We start from the raw sequence: 21,137 nt of genomic DNA on the forward strand, positions 1-21,137 counted from the left end.
TGCAGACATGAACTTACTGTGATAGATGGGGTGATTTTCAAGGGCAGTAAGGTTGTAATTCCAATGAGCCTCTGAAAAGGAATGCTACAGAAGATCCACAGGGTCATTTAGGAATTGAGAAGTGCAAACAATGAGCACGAGAGGTGCTATGTTGACCACAGATGAATCACATCACTACTGTGGTAGGAAACTGCTTTTCCTGCTTGAAATACAAGCTGTGTCACCAAGCAGAGCCACTGAGACCTCATCCACTTCCATTAAGGCCTTATGGGAAGGTAGGCACTGACTTATTTACCTGGCAATCAAAGGTTTATTTAATAGTCACAGATTATTATTCTCTGTATCCAGAAATTAGCACACTGCACAGTACTAATAGTAAGTCAGTGATAGCTGGCAGGAAGAGAATCTTCTCTAGACATGGAATTCCAGATGAAGTCTTTAGCGATAATAGGCCACAATTTTCCAGTGCAGATTTTAGGCAATTTGCCATAGAGTGGGACTTTCATCACAGAACATTAAGTCCAAATTACCCCCAATCAAATGGACTTGGGGAAAGGTCAGTAAAGAACCTTATGAAAAAGACTTTTGACCGTGGGGGGGTGATTTGTATAAATCTTTATTGATTTACCAAAGTACACCGCTGGAGTATGGCTTTTCTCCAGCTTAGCTGTTAATAGGAAGAAGGATCAGATCTAATTTACCAATTACTGATAACCTGCTGAAATCTCATAACAATGCACCCATATGGAAGATTAAAGAAAATCAGAAATATTATTTTGACAAAGGGCCCATGATCTCACATCTCTTAACACACCTCTAATGTTTGGGGCCAAATAGGTACTATTAAAGAACAGCTGCATCCAAGGTTTTGTGTCGTCCAGACAGACCAGGGGGAGACATGTTCATGTAATCGAAGGGATGTCTGAGTAATTCCAGAAAGTTCCAACACATTGACAACTGAGGTGGACTCTGGCATTTCCCATCTGACTGATCTTTTATCATCAACACACACAGGAGAAATTGTCAAGGAACAAGAGAACAACTCAGACTCTAATGAAAGACTGATACTGAGAAGATCAGAGCAGGAGATTGAACATCTTGAAAGACTCATAGAGACTTGCTAACCTGCCTGGAGAAAGGGATATTTGAGGAAAGTGAGTGGTAAAGACTCACTCAAGAGTGATGTTCTGGTAACCTCTCCTCTCTAGGTAGTTGACCCATTGGGTTTATGGAAATGTACTAGATGGGTTGAGAATGTAAAGTATGTGTTAGCTGTTTTTATTTATTTATATACACACACACACACACAGCTGTTTATATGTATATAAACAGCTATGTTAATTCATTTTTCTTTAAGAGGGAAGATGTAGAGATATGTTTATGAAAGATTGTGATTTGCAGATGCTCCCTCATCAGGCATAGTATTGTGAGTGTGGGAATTTGGAAATGTGCCCTGGAGACAGGTTGGGAACACCACCTGGCTGTGTGTAGCAACTCACTACAGAAACTCTCCAGTTTGTTTTATTAAAGTTATTTATTTAAAGTTATTTTCCTTTCTCATTCACTGGTTTGTTATTTAATTAACCCCAAGATTGTTACAGACATGTTTAGTTTTGAGGAAAGAAGTCTTGAGGTGGGACCTGATAGGTCTTCAAATATGTTTAGAGGACTGTGATCAATTGTTCTCATTGTCCACTGAAGGCTGGATAAGAAGTAATAGGCTTAATCTGCAAGAGGGGAGATTTAGTGATATGGGAGATATGAGAACGTTTTCCTAAATATAAGGATAGTTAAACTCTGGATTAGGCTGCCGGGGAAGTTATGGAATCCCTAGCACTGGAGGTTTAAGAACAGGTTGGACAAACATCTGTCAGGGATGGTCTAGGTCAGAAAAAGTCCCCTATTTCTGACTAGCTGTAGAAAGAAAGAAAAAGCTCCCATGGATCATCACTGAGCTCCAGCCCCCAGGTAACAAACAATCCCTCGCCCTTAGTGTGATTCCTGAGAGGAAAGAGGATTCTTCTGATGCGCACCCCTTGCTGCTGTTGCTCTATGCAAGAGGTCCTAGGAGCGTCAAAAGGAGAGAGATACTCTGGGCCCCAGAACTCAGAAAGAGCAGTAGCTCTGCTGCTATGTTACTGGAAAGCACCCCCTTACAGGTCCTGGGAAGGAGTATGCATATACATTTTGCCCAGATTGGTGGTGATAATCTATGACGCATCAAGGGCAACTGGCTATCAACAAAACATTGACTGTTTATGCACTGCTGTTGAATATGTAGAATAAACCAGCTGAAGTAGAGAAATGTTTTCCAGTTGACTTAGTTAAAGTAATATTAGATGTTGTGCGTAACTGTAGAATTGTGAATACAGCCATTTTGAATAGAATTTTGATGTTCAGGTTGATGGTCCCTTTTAACATATACCAAAAATAGCAACTGATATGTGGAATGGCATGTTAATGTTGGAGGAGAAGAATATAACTTTTGGAATTGATATTTCAACTTTAACATTCCACAAAGGTTCTTTATTTGCATTTATAACACAGATAGACTAGTGGATGAATAGATCTGTATGTGTGTGTATACCAAGACTCATCAATTTCTCCTTTTATTTTTTCTGGCTAAGACTCTAAAATGACTAGTCTATTTTGGATTACAGTTGGATTACTGATAGCATTAAGTGCTAGTGACTCTCTCTTACTGACCCTGTTGGCAGAATTTAAACTATTCAAATTAAATACCATGTTTATAGTAATACTGACCATGACAACACTGCTGTGTTGATCACTGGAGACATTTTTAAGGATACTTTAGGGTGTATGCTGCCTATTTTGGAGGAGGAGCGTTGGGGGTACAAAATAACTACACTGGAATATATAATACCAGATTTTAATACTAGAAGCAATCCAAATCACAATAAACCTGTTACCTTTCATTGTAAAGTAGTGATCATTTGATGTTATATTAGATCTCTGCGTACTTAATTACAATATTCATTATAGTAAAGAAGGAGTTGTTCTTTATTGCAGCCAAAATTGTAACTTTATAGCACAGGAAGATGTATAGCATTTATACTGACCAGGGTAGTTTTAATCTTTTCCATATTTCTATTTCTCTCACTTCCTTCCACTGCTTGCTAGTCTTCATACAAAAATCCAAAATGAAAGATAAATGCCAAGCTCCGAAAGTTCTTTTACTCGGTTTTAAAATTTTTCATTGTAAGATAATAAATTGAATCTAACTAGTATATCAACTTTGGAGAGGTTGAATTTTAACAGCTAAACAATATACAATAAATGGGAGGGAGGGGGGAAATATCCTTGTAACAAATTTAATCTGTCCATGATAGCAGAGTGCCCATTTTATGGGGCCACATTTATTCTCATAATTGGCTATTTCCTGTCTTTAAATGCCTATTTATTCATGTCTGCCACCTTTCTCTCAGTTTATTGGCCCTGTGGTCACCACATTATCTTTCTCTTCAAAATCAGTTCGCCTTTTTATGAAAAGAATTTGTGAGATGTTTAGCTTAATCAGAGTGCCAGATAGAACATGGACCTAGCAGATTAAATAATTGCTGTTAAAACTACATTATAAAATGGCAAAACTATAAGTAGAATGTATCCATTTATTTTATCTGGATTTTATTTTCATGGGTTGTTAATTTATTGCCATAACTTTAAGAAAAAAAGTTATGGATATAAATAGTTGAAGTAATACTTTTAATGATTGGTGTTCATTGTAATGTGGCAGTTCTATAAGTTTTCAGAATGAACATAATATGAAATTCACAACCTACATTCTAGAAAAGATTAAATATATGAAAATACACTAATACACCTTTACCTCGATATAACGCTGTCCTTGGGAGCCAAAAAATCTTACCGTGTTATAGGTGAAACAGCATTATATTGAACTTGCTTTGATCCACCGGAGTGCGCAGCCCCGCACCCCCCCACACCCCCCCCCCGGAGCACTGCTTTATATCTGAATTCGTGTTATATTGAGGTAGCGGTGTATATTAAAAATACCAGACAGTTTTAATTACAAGAGGCCTAGAATATATATGTAGAATATTTATTGACTGTATTATTCTCCTTTTAAGGCTTGATTAAGCATTTAGGCACGGCCCTGTGTGAGTAGTGGTGCACAACTCCTTCCCTGTTTCTCTCTGGCTTTTAAGGATGAACCATATTTCAGTTGTGCCCAGACATTGTTGGCTGGCTCATGTAGAGGCTACTCCTGTCCATTTGCTCACAGTGGGAAGTATAGTGTGTGTGCAGCTCCTGCTCTGTCTCTTGTACTCAGAACCACCATAAGAGGTTTAATGCAGTCATTGGAGGGATGCCTCCTTCCCCTTACTCCCATGTCCAGCCATGTTATCTGCTGTCATAGTCAATCCTTTAATGAAGAATTTTTTTTAACAAAGCATGACTGGTATTAGTTTTAGTGTTCAAAGATTTTAAAAGGCACACTTAATTCTTTTATTTTATTTGTACGTACGAGACTGACTAAAGCTTCACAATTTGGATCTGAATCTGGATTTCTAGCACCCTAATTTGGTGGTAGATTTTCTTTCTGACCCCTCTCTAGTGTATATATTTAAAATAAATGTACAGTGCTTCTGCAATATAATGAGTTGAAGCTAAAAATAGGCAAGAGATATGGCTGAAACTGAAGATAAATCCTTCCACAGACTGGGAAGGAATTTCCACTTATTTATTTTTTGCATAGTGAAGTGCAGGTCCGCCCATATGGCTCTTGTTTGATCTTGTGAAGAAAGCCACTCACTGATTCAAAACGTTTGTTTTTAGGTGTCAGGTTGACCTGTCGGTCCTGAGTAGAGAACAAACTCACAAGCTGGAGTTGCAGCTGGAGGAAGGAGAAGGATGGTTGGTACTGCTGGTCACCCTGACAGCATCAGCTGCAGTCAGTATCTCTGACCTCTCTGTCAACTCCTTGGAGGACCAGAAAGAGCGAGAGGACATACTAAAGAGATATGTATGTAACACTTATCTCTTATCCTTTTTAACATAATGTTGCAAAGAATTAACTAACTACTATGAGAAAAAATTTCTGAACATATCTACTATGTAATCAATGGTGCTGATTTAAGCTAATAATTAGTACCAGTAGTAATTGACTTAAATATCTAGATAACATCATCAGAGCCCTAAAATTTACCTTTCTATAAATGTTGTGTACATAAATATTCAGCTACTGTATTTGACCATGTGTCATTTAAATAGTTAATTTAACTACTTTATGTAATTTTGATTATTTTTGTTTCCAAGTGCAGTATAATTTAAGATGTTATTTAGCAGTTTTACAGTATTTCAGAGAATCTTTACAACAGAAACTATTCATTTCAGTACCCATATCCTTTTCAAAGGTTTTGCAGTTGTTATACAGCATACTTGAAAGCAAGATGACTTCTTATTTTTTGACTAAATGTTAGAGTTTGGAGCAGTGGTTTGTGTCATTAAAATAATGATGTTAAACCATCTTTCCATTTCAGAATATTCTGAAACAAATTATTTTATTTCCCAGCATCCTCACATGGTGCAGAATCTGTGTAGTTTTATCAAAGCAACAGAGAGGGGAGCTCTTACTCCAGCACTTATTAATACCTAAATCACTAAAAGTAACTGTCTTTCTACATATGAAGAATTAAAAAAAAAAAAAAAAGCTATTTCCACTTAAAATTACAAAGCTTTTATTGTACAATGCTGCCAGGTGTTTAGAAGGCTTCTCTAGACACTCAGCCATTAAACCAAGCTCTGACTAACAAAGAGCTACTTAATTTTTTTTTTTTTTTTTAGATTTTAAAATATTCCTATTCCCTGACTGACATCCTTTCAATAACTGAATTTAATAAAGATGTACCTTATCAGGCTGTGCAGATAACATGAAGTGCTAGTACTAATGCTGTACAATATTCTTCAAACAGATTAGCAGGATGTGCGCTTCAGCAAATTTATTCTGGCTATCTCCACTGAATCAGCTGTCTGCTAATGCTTGTACAACTCATACACCAATAGTGTTATCATAAACACAGTTTAATAGAGGTGACTTAGCAAGGCTAAACATTATATTTTCTAACCCAGCTAAGAGCTAAGGTATTGTGCACAATCTCTGAAAAATAATTACAATTATGTAATTATTTCAGATTTTGGTATCCACCAATACAGAGTCTGTTGTCAGAATAGATCTTTATAAATATAATGCATTCTGATAGATTAATTTTATAGTTACATACATTTTGTTATCAAGTGTAAAAATACCATATTTTTGTGGATTATTGTGGTAGTATGGTACAAGTTTACTGATACTAATAGTTTTCATAGTTTAGCAGCAGTATAGAAAAATATTATTGCCTCATATTTTTACATAGCTTTCTTAAATTCCCCTTTTGCTTCATAAATTAAACACATAGCATTATTTATGTGGTAAAAGAATGCTCAAATGATTTCTTATTCTGACATGTTCTTATATACAAATCTTCATTTTTCAAAACTGTAAATATGTTTTCCATATGCACAATCGTGTGCATATGAAGCTTAAGAAAACAAATAAGCATTGTTTGAAGGATGTATTTTATTTGATATGTGGTAGAAAAATAAGGTTTACAATTACATGTGTTCCAGATTTTAACATTGGAATGCCTGCTGAGAAATTGCAATACTTTGTTCACTAAAGTGACCCATAAATAGCAGCAGAAATAGAGGACAAAGACTTACAATACAGTATTTACAGAATTCAAATTTTCTTTCCTTAGCTGTCTGCTTATCTTCAGTGTTTGTGTCTGCCTTAAAGGACAGAGATGTAAGAAACCTGTACGATGCAATTAGTGAGATGCGCTATATGATTTGGTGTCTTTATTTTAGGGTTTTTTATTTTTTGCTTTCTAAAAGAATCTAGTTGCCATCTGAAATGTATTTTGCACCCATTCTTGTGGTCAAAAGCAGTCCATGAGCTGACCCTGGCATCAGATCAAGTAGCCTTGGAAAATGACTCTATTACTGTCATTTAACCATTTGTAGCTGAACATCAGAGCCCTACAAATTAAACAGACATTACTGTTTGAACCGTTATTTTACCACAATTGTCTGAGAAGATTAATTCCTTTTGGGTTTGGGGGAGGAGCGCAGTAATGGGTACAGACCAAGAGAGATTGTATGACCTTTTCAGAACGGGTGTGCTGAACCTCTGGTCCCCCTTGTCACAGTTTAAAAACCAGAGGAGCTAGTTTAGAGAAGAAGTTGTTAGCATTCCATTTTTATTATGACATTTCACAGTCATCCGATTTAATGTCCCTTGACCGGATTGTCCACCGCGAGACGATGGGCTTGAAATGTTATTTAGAGCATTGATAAAAGGTGAGCGGTTCTAAGATGACAGCGAGTCATAAGGCTGGTGGTGTGACATTAATTTTCTCCATAACAGAGATGGAATAAGACGTCACGGTGACAAGCTGTCAATCAGTACTGGCCCCTCAGTGTATCTCGATGCCATAGGATGGGGTATTGCTTCTCCCATAATAGAGCTGAACTGAGATGCTCTCGCTGACAGCTGCTGCAGCCATACAGAAAATATATTATACAGCCTTTCATTAAAAAAATAAAGAGGACTCATCTCCAGAGCATTTCAATCTTTTCCCATCTATTGAGGGCTGAAAGGATTCACAGCAAATCATAGATTCCTCTGCTATGGAAATTTCAGGCTTCAGAAACCATCCAGGTTTTGAGGCCTTCAACAATAATCATAAATAAGAAGATAGAATATCTTTTGGTAAACCATTACTTAAAGTTACATATTTAAAGTAATGTATTAAAATAATTCATATTTCATAGCGTCCCTACAATAATATTGTACCATATGTCAGGGGCCCAGTCTGTCGGGATATGCAATAAATGACTCTAAATCAGCTGACTTGCTGAAACTAAAATTTCAAACAATAATTATTCTGCAGAGTCTGAAGATGGGTATCAGGTATTGAGTGTGAAATATAGCAATGTTGCCTCTTTGCAGAATGAGCTTACCAATGTTGTATGTGTTTTGGGGGGTTTGGGAAGGTTTATTATTTTTTGTTTGTTTTAGCCGCCATGAAACTTGGGTTAAGTAGCTTCAAAAAAAGATGGTGCAGAAACCTTTTTGTAAATCTCTTCCCTTTCCACACTGAATTAGAAGAGGGAAATAATTTGTGTTATGGTACCAGCCCTGATAAGAAGCTTCCAAAACTTGATCATTATTGTAATAAATGACAGACTGTGCCAACAAACATTTGAATTATAACATCACTATCTGTAATTCCACCTCCACCACCCTCAATTTGCAAGCACATAAATAGAGGGTGAAGTATATTTTGATTAAAGTTTGTCATCTGTCTATTTTAAACAGATTTCTGAAGATAAACAAATGTTTAAAAAGATTAAAACATAATCCTTGAGAAAAACACTCTTCATATATGAAAAAAGTAAAGCATATGAGATTACACATAACTGCATTTCCTCAGCTCAGTATACCAAGGTCAAACCTTCACTGTAAACAATAAACAGTCAGATGGGACTTATAAAATTAATGTCAGAGTATGATTTGACTGTCAAAATTTTCTTATTAATAAAAGACAAGGATGCATTTTATACTCCTAACATTTTAATGGCTAAGTTTGCTATGCATAAATATAATATACTTTTCAAGCAGCATAACATTTAAGATTATATTCAAACTGCTCCTTTAACATGTAGAATAGCAATGTTAGTTTACTCACATCAAACTCTAATTTTCCATAATAGTCAGTTTTACCCATGTAATAGAATTCAAAATCCTTGACTCAGTGTCTCTGTTGATGCTTGCATGACCTACAAACCAAAACATTGTTATAAATATTCAGACATAAGTAAGAGGTTTCAAATTCTTTATCTGTGTCACAATAATAGAATAAGGCCATAGGCATAAAACTGTTGGGCCTTAAAAAAAAAATGGCTCCAAGTGTTGTGTTGATGAGTGACTTTGTACACAAATGATAACCTTTACAGCCAAGATTTTCAAACACTTCTGAAAATCAAACCACATCCCTAGGTGTCTAAATCTGGACTTGGAAGCCTAATTTTAGTTTCCCAGTTTTGGAGATCCTGATTTAGATGTATAACATATAAATGCTAGCAGTGGTCCTCTCAATTAACTGTGGGGTTAAAACTGCATCTGTGAAACTGGCAACTGCATTCAGGCTTTATAAAAAATGTTTCTTGCCTATTGCACTCAGTTACTGTAATACCATGCTGTTACTTTGTTATTTAAAAACACAACAAAATACTGTTTCTAAATAGTTGTCTAACAGAGAATTCCAAAAAGATTGCTTATCATGAATAAAAGCTAATACTCTATTCCAGTTTTTTTTCCCTTCCTTTTATAAAATGTGTCTAAATTATACATAAACCTTGGGGGTGGGGGAAAAGAGATTTATTATGAGAGTTCCTTGTAATGTACTGAGAGCCATCTTTCAGTCTCTTGTTCTCTCTTTGCATGTGTCACTCCTGTTAAGCACAGTGGTAGTTGCATATATTCCTCAAGGGGAAAAAAAATTGGCCCTTAATCACACATGAAATTGTCTTGCGCAAGCTATAACAAGGAAAACATAAGTATGATTCTCATGTGCAAGAGGAACTATTGTATATTGGATCATTTTTATTTTTTTATATTTTGTTATGCTAAATGGGATATAAAAATTTAAAACTTTGTCGTTAATAGCTCAAATATCTACTATTAGGATAGTAATATGGTAGCATTAATTTCTTATTAATATATTTTATCCTGACCTGCTCTTCCATGTTTATCTTATAATGATTGGGTAATAGAATGTATTGAAACAGAGACTGATAACAGTAAGTTCCTATTGAAATTAAAAATTAAGAAGGCAATCATTTGAAACATAGCATTGTATTTAATGAATTTTGGATCGGGGAGGGAAAATCATTAACCTCTTTCCTCTCCACACAGCCCGTAATAACTTTTTATTATTATTGTTTAGAGCACAATGAGGATGTTTCACAACTTGAAGGATGTAGGATTTCTACAGGTGAAGGTCATCAGAGCAGAAGCATTAATGGCAGCTGATGTCACAGGCAAGGACTGATTCAGTTTCTGTGATAGTAGATAGTATAATTAAAGAGTCTTGGATTTGGTCATTTTTTAAAAATCGATCAGTTTCCACAAGGTGTGAAGTTTACGGAAGATAAGTGTGTCAGAATTTCATTGCTCAGTTTGCAAATAATCCCATCTTCTATTCCCAAAAAATCCCCAGACAAAAAAACCAAAACTTTTTACATTCTGGCCTATGAGCCATTGTAATACCAGTGAATAGAATCCTATATAGAGTATCTATGGGAAAGGAGAAATACACCTTTTTCTCCATCAGAGGTCCTGCAAAGACATTTCATGAGCTACAAGTGCAGGACTTTATTCTTTAACGGATACAAATATACAAAATTCTCAGAATCAAAACAGTTCAAAATATGATAGACTCAAATATTTCTCTAAAGCTGTCAACAAAATAATCTTTTGGTACTTGCTAAAGAGCTTGCCACACTGTATGTGGTTTAAAATAATAAAAAAAAAATCTTCCAAAGAAATAGTGTCCTGCAATCAGCACTACAAATGTAAATGACCCATTATAGGTAAAAGACTGGACCTTGAATAACCACTTCCAAAATAGTCAGAAGAAAATACGTTTTTCAAATCATTCTGTTTTTAAATCTTCTTGTTTTGTCCTTGTACTAAAAATTAGCTGATTGGATAATTTTGCCTTCTGCTTTTTGGAAATTATTTAAGAATAATCATTGCAGTCATAGTAACCATTTTTCTTCAGAAATATGTTATCTCTTAAAAGTACACCCACCTACACACTGCACATGCTGAATGGAACAAGATGAAATTGTCCTCTTTCAGAGAGTAGCCATTGCAGCTGTAAGAATTCATGAATATGCTGACTACATTAACCTAGTTGGCTTAGCTGCCACTTGGGAACTTGAAGTACAAATTCTTTCACAGGTATAAATATAGATATATGGTAGAAAATTCCTTTCCTAATAGTTCTGTGTAAATTAACATGAATATCAATAGTTTGTTATCTTAGATGATCTAACAGGACAAAAATTTTATTGCTGAAACAGGTCATCCAGTTGGTGGAACATAAAATAACAGATTCTTTCTTGGGCAGAGATTGGAGAAACACTTCTAAAGGTTCCTCACTCTGCTTTGACCTTATAATCCAATGTGGTCTGAACAGAGAGGGAGATTAAGTTATTCGGGGGAATGGGATAATTCAGTCTCTGACCTTGTTCAGTCTTGGATTTTTCCTGATCAACATGTCATTTGTGCCAGTTGCAGAAGTTTTTGGAAATACATTTGATTCAGTTAGAGATGTGCATAACCACCAAAACTATTTTCAGACTCTGTACATTCAGAATGACTGTCGGTTAGCAAGTGGAAGGAATATTTGATATCCTCCCCATTCCTATGTGTCCTAAATATTTTGTCCACCAGGAATAGCCAGAACAATTATTTATATAATATAGGTGTTTGTAAAGAGCTATGTATTTCAAATTTTGTACAAATTATTGCACCTTTTGGGGAAAAAAATGCCATCAGTTTGAAAGGCAACCAAAAGGTTTATTAAGAAATGCTGTAATTTACACCTGTTTTGTGTAATGACCTTTAGAATGATGTGTCTGATCTACCTTCAGATTAAATTTTGAATTTGAATAATGTATGTTTAGAAATAACTGATGATTTATTTGCTGATTGTTTGGTCTTTAATTATTCATCGTATGTTCATCCCACGTACACCTCCAGTAAAGTGTCTTGTAAATAGCATTTAGGACCTCATCCTCCAACTCTTACTTAAGTGAGTAATCCTTACTGATATGAATAGACCAGCTGACATCAAGAACGCTACATGTGTGATTAAGAATTGCTCATATGAATATGGATCAGGATGCTAATCTTCATTTTTATCTATAATAATACAAATAATAATAATACATCCTTTTTTTCTGATTTAATCTTATGGATTTTTCTCCTGAGTCTAAGCAGCAACACACAGAAACTCCTGTACAGTACCTGTTTGATTTGCTCCCTTTCTGTAGGCTGAAAATATCCCATTTCACTTTCAGGCATTTTTTAATATAAAGTAATAAGTCAAAATTCATTAGTTTAGGCTGAATAGTTAAAAAAATCATAATATTCCATCATTAAGCATAAGCACAGAGTGGGAAAGATTTCTGTAATCTTTTAAGTAGTCATCAATCTTACTACAGTAAGAAAGAATTTTTTCCTTTCAAAATGTAAAATTTTTCTTTTGTTACTATACATTCATTGAGAAGCACTGTAATACTGTATTAACTCTGTGTGAATAAAGAGCAATTGAGAGTCCCATTGAATGAGGGAGTAAAAAGCACAAATTACTTTTTAATGAAACCCTCAATTCTTTTCCTTTCCACAAAAAGCCCATAGCCTTGTTCAGCTGAATACTACTATAGTAGGTCACTTCAGTTAAGCCCCTAATAAACTGTTGATAGTAGAGGGTAGTTTTTTCTTTAGGCTCAATAGCCTAGTGTTGGACAGTGCACTTCAAATCATTAAAGTTAATACAGATTAAAAAAAGAGATTAACTGGGTGGTTAAGGCCTCCGTTTACAACTCCCACACATACACATGCATTGAACAAGACACGAGAGTGGATTGAAATTTCAGTCAAGTTGTGGGCAGGCTTTCACAGCCTGAGAAACTGGGTACTACAGTTTTGAAAATTGGTCACTGTTAAGTGTGCTATAACTAGGCTTGAGACGTATTGAAAAGTACTATTTGGTGAACCCATTTATAGGAACACATGAAAAGGGCATAATCCTCTGAGGTGTTGAGTGCTCAGCACCCCAGCTTGATTTCAATGGGAATGGAGAGTGCTGAGCATGTTGTAGGATTGGTCTCTAAAGGAACTGACCTACTGTAAGAATATACTTTCCTTGCACCGGACAAAAATACAGAGCAGTGTATCTCAAATGTGGTCATGGAATTCCTGCCTGAGGCCAAAAATATTAGGGCCTTCACCCATGTCAACTTTTATTAAGTTGGGAAATGTGGTGGAGCAAAGGGCATTCACCTGAAAAATATTACAAAATAGATTTTTGGAATTCTAATTTGACCAAATGGAATAGAACAAAACACTCTGTTTGGTTTTTCTTTTCTGCCTTAGACATTTTCATTTAAATCCCCTACTGAACATTACTTATTCAGCGCTTGGGGGTGGGTTATTGCAGGGTTGCGATTGATTTTTCTACCCCAAGTCCTCAACAAAAAAAGAAAAAGTTCTCATCCCTTTCCGCCATTTTACCTTCAGCTAGCTTGTGATTCCCCAGAAAGGATCAAAGTCTCCTTGGAGAAGCAAGCCATTTGTGATATATACAATTAAGCCCTTTTAAATGAAGGTATATACTGGCAATATACTGAAAGGTAATGCGTAATGGAATCATCATGTAAGTTGATCTCTCAAATTAATATATTTTATGTGTACCTAACCCAAATATATTTCAGAAAGCAGTAGGCACTTTTTAAAATGAAATACAATATCAGTTAAAGCAATAGTCACGTAAATGGTTTCTCCTTTCTGCAACAAGGTTACATATATAGAAGGCTTAGCCCTCTGGAGTGAAAAACGTACTGGTTTAATAAGATGGTGTTTGCTACTCCTTTATTAAGGTAGACATGTTCGTGCTTTTCTTTTGAAAAAAGCTGCCTTATTATCGATGGCAGATTATTTAAGGAAGAAAACAGAGGAAAAAGATATGCCCCCATTTTTATCAACTTCTCTGAGACTCTTATTATCTTAAGAAATAAGAGTTAGCAACTCAGCTTCATTAGTAGTGCTAAATCTAAGCTCCATTTGACAGCCTGCCTAGAAAACAGTTTGTTTTGCTGTCTGTGGGCTTTAATTAAGATGTGTTCAATTCCAGTCTCCTAGCTCCCCCCACCCCACTTGCTGTGACACAGACTGGTGATCAGACGCTTTCAGATGGTCCAGCCCATGACTTTGACCTTCTGCTCAGTCCAGCGTTCCCTGGGGAACCGTTCAGCTCATGAGGTCTGATTTCACACTTCCAGGATGCCTCAGCTCTCTTAACAATGACAGGGAGACAAAGCCCTTTAGAGCAGGCCGCATGGGGACTTGTTTAAATTGGAAACTAGAGAGGAGTCAAGGAACAAGGTTATGGGCTACAGAATAGTGCTTTTAATAAAGAGCTCACAGCTCTGGTTCAGCTCAAAGAGGGCTACCTCTGTACAATTAATTGAGCCATTTATCTGGAGCATCTTAGACCTCTACTTTCTCACAGTATTATGTGATAAATATCAGCTAAGAGGCAAATGAGATATGCATGAAATGAATTTTTAACACTTTGATTACTGTGTCTCCAGACTTCATTAGAAGTAAATTTACTTGTATTTCTGACCTCATTATCAGTTGATTGTTTTAGGTTCTGAGATTTCAAGATAGAGCTTGGTATAAAAGGTATATTTTATTAAAGTCTTTACAATAGTTGGATTTACTGTCATAGATAGCACTGAGCTTCTTCAGAGAACAGAAAGAAAACGCAGTTTGAGTGAACCATTTTTAATATTTTTTCAAAGTTTTCTATAAGACACTCAATCCTGTTCCCAGTAAATTCAATGTTAAAATTTTGATTGATTTAATTGAAAGTAGGATCAGAATCAAGATGATAAAATTTCAAGAATGTGGAGTGCAGATAGTCTTTTTTTTAACTGTAAATTTTTAAGGCCATGTTTTTTTAAAAAAACATCATTTGAATTTATTCCTGAAATCTTTGCAAAATTTTGCAAATCAGATGTCAAATTTATGTGCACAAATGGTCATTCTGAATACAGATATGGAAGGCTCTACACAAAAAAATTGCTGGAGCAAATTTAGTAACCCTTTGAGATCATGGCTCCAAATATAATTTGCACAATCTAGTAGCAGCATATCCAGTGTCTATATAAATTTTTAAATCAGTTTTTATGAAAGTAACTACCAATCATGCAAAATAGACAATATTATAAGGTAAATACAAACTCAAACGGACACTAATATTTTATGTACTCAAAGGCTTTAGTCTGCACTTTTAATTAATGGTCTTTTTATTTTTAAATTATTAAAGGAAAAACCAAGTAACAAAACTATGTAAGATGTTTATTTTCTGTTCCTTAATTGGATGAGCAGAGCTCTCAGAATCAGGTTTTTGGTGCAAATATTTATGATTACTAACCTGAAATTTGCTTTATGCAAATATTCTGCAACATTTGTTTAAAAGTGGTTGTTGAACTGAATGTCTTTGTCAGATATCCTGAATATTCATGACACTCAAACACATAATTAATCAATAACAATGTCAATGTGAGGTAATCATTTCTGTTTTATAGATGGAAAACTAAGAAAGGTTAAGTGACTCGACTAAGGCCACAGACTGACTCAGTGTCAAAGCTGCCATTAGAATGCAGGAGTCTCTTGGTCTTGGTCCTGTGCTTAATCCATTAGATAAGGCAGCCTCTCATAGATTTAGCTTCACACATTTTAAGCCCAGAAGGGACCATTATGATTATCTAGTCTGACATCTGGTATAGCACAGACCATAAACATGCTGTTGAGCTATAGTTCCTTGTGCCAGAGGTCATACTAGCTGCTCAGTTGCAGGCAGGTGGCTGGTAGGGAGCTTGCAGCAACCTTTGTGACATTAGAGGCTGCCTCAATGGCACTGACCTCCACAGTCATGAACTGTCTTGCAGTTTTTCCAAAAATGAACAGATTTTGGCAATGGGTTTCATAGATCGCAATGGCCAGCCATGGGCAATTGCATCATGATTTGTGATATTTTCAAACAATAAATGACAAACGTTCAGTTCTAGCAACTGAATTACATTTATGTAAATATCCTTCTGAGGAGAAGGCCTATGAACTTATTTTTGATAAGTGGAATTGAAAGGACTTCTGACATTTCTAAGTCTTCAAAATAAAGTCATCACTGTTGCAGGTCTCAAAGGAAAGGTTTGCTCAGGACCAGGAGGGGGTGGGAAGGGAATGACTGAGAGTATAACATGAACAGTGCAAAAAATAATTCAGATTATGTTTATCTTGGGAACAGAATTGATATTCAAGTTCTAGCCTAATTACAATCTAGCAAACTCTATACTAGAATTTGCTTGAGTAATATAAATACGATAGCTTTATGGTCTATTGGAGCCCACACAAATTTAGGTTCTAGGCTACATTCATTCCTGATTTATGCTGGTATATGGTCCTTATTAGTTTAAAAACAAAATGCCAAAGGAACAATGTAACCATGTTCTTGGAAAGAGGCATGGACAGGACCACATGTTGATTCAGTGCATCCTCACTGTAGCCATCTGTGTAGCTTAGTGGAGCTGGTGGGGGTGCTGCAAGTGAATCTTCACTGGACACAGTGGGCTTTTTGGGGCATATAGAGGTACATTGCACACTTCTTGTGTCTGCTGAAATGAATCTAGCTCTGTGAAGGTTAGCAGTTCTAGGGAGAGAATAGATCAATGGCAGCTCTAATTAAGAACATACAAATTACCCTTTTGGAGAGACCATCTGTCCTTTAAGTCTGTTATGCTCTGCTCTCTCTAACAGTTATTAATATTGGATTTTTAAGAGAAGGTATGAAAAAAAGAAATACAAAAAACATGATGCACATAATTCTATAAAGTAAACATTCTACCTGATCCTAGTTGGAAGTCATCTTATTTCCTGTAGTATGAATATTGGATGAAAGTATCTGCAAATGCTAGTCATACACATTTGAAGTCTCACTTTTTAAAATGTCTAACCTATGTACCCCAAAAATATTATGCAGGAGAGCATTCTGTACATTAATATTTTCATGTTGCTTATAATTAATACCACTTTATAATGAAAATGTTTTTGCATTTAACCTATGTAAAATATAGCCAGTGAGAAATTTAAATCAAGGGCCAAATTCGATGGCCTTTAATCAGGGAAAACTCCCATTTATAACTTTGCATTGTTAAAGTGGTTGGGACTAAAGAAAAGGGGAATCAAGAGCACTGAAATACAGTAGCTAAATCCATTCCATCCTCTCAAATGCCTTTTTCATCATTGCGCCATGAAGTTAAACAGAAAAGGCCAAAAGTGCAGTGCACCAGATGAGAAAATTGAGATGAAATCTAAAATTGTGTGATTCTTTAAAATATAATTTTCTATTATGTACCTTTTTCTTCTTTTGGGGGGATTATTATTGGACAGTTTTGTGGGAAAAGTGCATTTTAAAGAAGGATTTGAGGTAGTCAAAATAGGTAGGTTAGTAGATCCCAAGTTGTCTTATAAGATTCAGTGGGAGCATTATGGACCTTTTCCAAAGCCCACTGAAGTCAGTGAGAAAAAGACTGCAATTGACTTCAATTGATTTTGAATTAGGCCGTAATATAATGAGAGGATAAAAAGGGGGATGAGATTAGAGACTTTGGAAAAGTGTCACCAGTGGTCTCATTGTTCATTCAGATACCATATGGGAGGCAAAGTTTACTGAATGGTATGGTGGCTATTTCTTGCTAATATTTAAAATGAGTAGATGAAAAGACATTAATATGGGTAAGCATGTCTTGAAAAATGATTGCCCATGTTTGGCTTTTTAGCATCATAGAGTTTAAGGGCAGAAGGGAACACCCGATCTTCTAATTGGTCCTTCTGTATGTCACAGACCATCAACAACCTTCAGCACCTGCACACTAAACCCAATAGTGTAATTCTTTTAGTTTATTCTTATTATATCTTAATTATCTGTGCAGTGCCTTAGTGACTTGGCATGGTTGGAAGGAGAGTACAAAAATGCAACTACATTGCTTGAAGAATTACCTGAAATAAAACGAAATTTGCCCTGAAATAAAAAATTTTCACTTGGAAGAAGAGGTGCTAGGAATAAAAGAAGTTTCCTCTGGCTTCTGCACCCTACAACAGGTTTGGAGCTTTGGTGGAAGGGATAGGTTAGGGCCATGGCCACGTGACTCGCTTAGGAGAACAAGGGGCTGAGGCAGTTGAGAGTTCTATCACTGCAGCTAACGTTAATTTGATGTTGCTTTATGTAAGGCATTTAGATGCCATGAAGGAGCCACCGATTAATGTGCCTGTGTTTTGAAGACAAGATAGAAAAAATAGATGATGTCCAGGAAGGAAACAAGATGAGTTAATGTGTCGGGTAGGCTCTCCTACCTTCATACTACAGAATCAGAGGAGGAAAAATGTGTTAGCAGGAATTATTAAAAATACCTCTGGAAAAATCTGATTTGGAACAGGGTTAGGAGTTTTCTCTTTTTATGGTCTGATTCAGGGGAGACAGTAGAACAAGGGGATTGTAAATTATCCAAGGAGATTCATTTGGAAAGGGAGGCATGAAACTGTTGCAAAAGTGGAAGTAAAAAGGGGAAGCATCCTGGGTTCAAACGGAAGTTGGAATGTCACAAAAGTAATCGTAGAAGCAAGTCAAGTTCTTGGTTTTTTTAAATTAATTTTATTATGATGGTGCTGAGTGGAGTATACGAGCCTAGACTTCTAAGTGCCCCTTCCTCCTGATATAGTCACTGTTACTTATTAATATTTTGGGCAGCCTAGAGGTCTTAAGTTGGTCCAGTCCCTTTGTGCTAAATACTTAAATAGACACATGGGAAATGCTAGCTTTTTGGGAAAGGGACTATAGCATATAGTTATTTTGTCAGTGTCCAGAACCAGTGAGATGAAGTGTAAGATTTCTCTGGATTTGTCTTTGTGGATGATGTCCACTTATTCAAGATGAGACGTTGATTTCCAATTCGGAGTAAGGTTTGCTGTGCCTATACCTCTAGAGACCACACAATGGAAGATGATGTATGAGTTTCAATTTTGGATGCTTCCAGGAGAAATGCTAATATGGAGGAGAGTAGCAAGGCCCCTCTGAACCTAGTGTCAGATCCTGCCTCTCCCTCAGTTTTTCTTCAATTTGTCATTCACTAGTTCCTAGAATTCCTGATTCCCAGTGTCATCAGGTGGCCGCAGTGATCTAGCCCTGTAGCTCAAAACAAACACAAATCTTCCAGTGCTGCCCTTCTTCTGAGCTCAGCTTCTACCTCTGTTGGGCTTTAGTCAGTCCTTCCATCCACACTTTGTTTCCAGGGATCGCTGCTCCCCCTCACCAAATGGCAGCATATAGGGAGTCCATGTCCACCCTCTACTGTGGGTTATCAGGGTTGGAACAATGAGGCTATTTGCCCTCTACAGTCCAAAACTGCCTTGTCATCTTCCTGCTGTCTCTTCCTGTATTCCCAGCCCTCCTGGCTGCTCTCTGTCTCTTTATAAAGAATCAATTCCCAGGTCTCCTGTCCTTGGAGTCCCTCTCCCTTTGAGCCCCCAACCCCACTCCTACCCCTCCCTCACTGAACTACAAGCTGCTCCTCTTCTCACCACAGGCCTACTCTTAGCCACTTGATCTTTTGTCACTTATTTCTTCTACCTGGGGCAAGCTAACACTGGCACAGATGTAGCCCAAAGCCCCTTAAAAGGCCAGTTCAGCTTGTGACAAGGTGCTTTGTCATACAGCTGCTTAACTCAGATATGAGGGCTTTAGTATATGGAAAAATATGCTCATGGACAAAGATTGATTAGTCTTTGTCTTCCCATGTGAGATCCCTTCCCTCCTTTTCGAGTAAGATGCTATTCCTTGATGGAGATGGCAATGGTGACAAAATTTCTGTTGGGGTAGTAAAGAGTATATGGGATACCTCATGTAAAGTGTCATGATATTCCCTTATGTCCTAAAGCTAGGTCAACGTTATTCCTTCATTTGTTTCAGGCGAATTGAAAAAAGTTGAACTTATGCATGTAGAGGGGTTGTTTTCTTTCCAATAATGATGGAGAAATTAGATTCAGTCTAGAGGAGCAGGAGCATGTGATCAAATGTCCACCATGAGATCAAATGTCCACCATGATTCATGTCACTTATTATTTGGCCTTCTTGACTGGACTGGTATTAATATAACTTATTAAGAAGAGAGTTAAGGAAAGAAGTGATATATCAAAGTATTCAGTAATTAAAAAGTGTTGTCATAATTTCATTTTCGTAATTATTTTATTGTATCAGATACTTTGTCTTTATTTATAGAAAAGGGTATTTAAACACTGCAGTGAAAGTAAACTTTTAACCATATTCCTCTTTCTGTGTACAATGAATTCACACAAATCATGTTCTACAATCATATGCAAATATAAGTGAACAAAGGAGATGATACAATAACAGTTTACTCTGGTCAGCTAGTACATTTGTTCTGTTTTGTAATTGTGACCATCTCTTTTCTTTTGAAATATTGAAACATAGAAACCCTAAGAAATGTGAGAAATCAGTCTCTAATTTCCTTTTAGAGTTGGTATGTGACAGGTAAACATTCTGAGATGCAAGATTGTATCCGTCTCTCTTTTCAAGTTTAGAAGATTCAGTAATATTCAACCTTTTATAGAATGTAAATGTCCACTGTGACTGTAATTCACATTGTATTTAAAACAATTATTCTTTATCATTAAAGTTAATAATATCCACATTAACCTCTGTTGTAATCTGAATCAATATTGCAGTTTGGAAGACCTCTGGAGAGCTTTGTCTAAATATTGATTTCATTGTCATTTGTAAAAGGTATGAACAAATTACATGCCTTACTAATATCATTAATGTAGCGCCATTGAGCCATTGAATTTATGTGTTCTTATAATACATGACATCGCATTACAGGAATATTGAAGACATTGTGAAATATAGTTGCTTAGTATGCTAGATTTGATTGTAAAGAGCTAATGCCAACACTCAATAACTTTCAAACACTTTGCTCTCTATGGACAGACCAGAGACAAGGATGAGCCACTCTGTAATACACGGTTTAGTTGTTGATGTTAATTTGCATGAGGGAGACATAGTTCTCTCAACTTATAGGAGTATGAGTTATTTTGGAGCTTGGCACTAATGTATTGGTACCCTTAATAATGATTTACAGTCCTACATGCAACTTCTGTACACATGTGCACCTTGTGTTAA

General features: G+C 36.1%; 1 protein-coding gene across 4 annotated transcripts in view; it reads left to right on the forward strand.

Moving 5' to 3' along the window:
* Window positions 1-21,137, forward strand: part of MCTP1 (multiple C2 and transmembrane domain containing 1) — a 488,682-nt gene that overhangs the window by 321,485 nt on the left and 146,060 nt on the right. For all 4 annotated transcript variants that reach the window (XM_054032855.1, XM_054032853.1, XM_054032854.1 and 1 more), the window contains exons 9-10: window positions 4,816-5,002; window positions 10,032-10,125. In XM_054032855.1, the coding sequence (XP_053888830.1) occupies window positions 4,816-5,002; window positions 10,032-10,125 (281 nt within the window). The remainder of the gene's footprint in view (window positions 1-4,815; window positions 5,003-10,031; window positions 10,126-21,137) is intronic.

The sequence above is a fragment of the Malaclemys terrapin genome, chromosome 6, assembly GCF_027887155.1.
Source record: "Malaclemys terrapin pileata isolate rMalTer1 chromosome 6, rMalTer1.hap1, whole genome shotgun sequence".
In the NCBI taxonomy this organism is placed as follows: domain Eukaryota; kingdom Metazoa; phylum Chordata; order Testudines; family Emydidae; genus Malaclemys; species Malaclemys terrapin.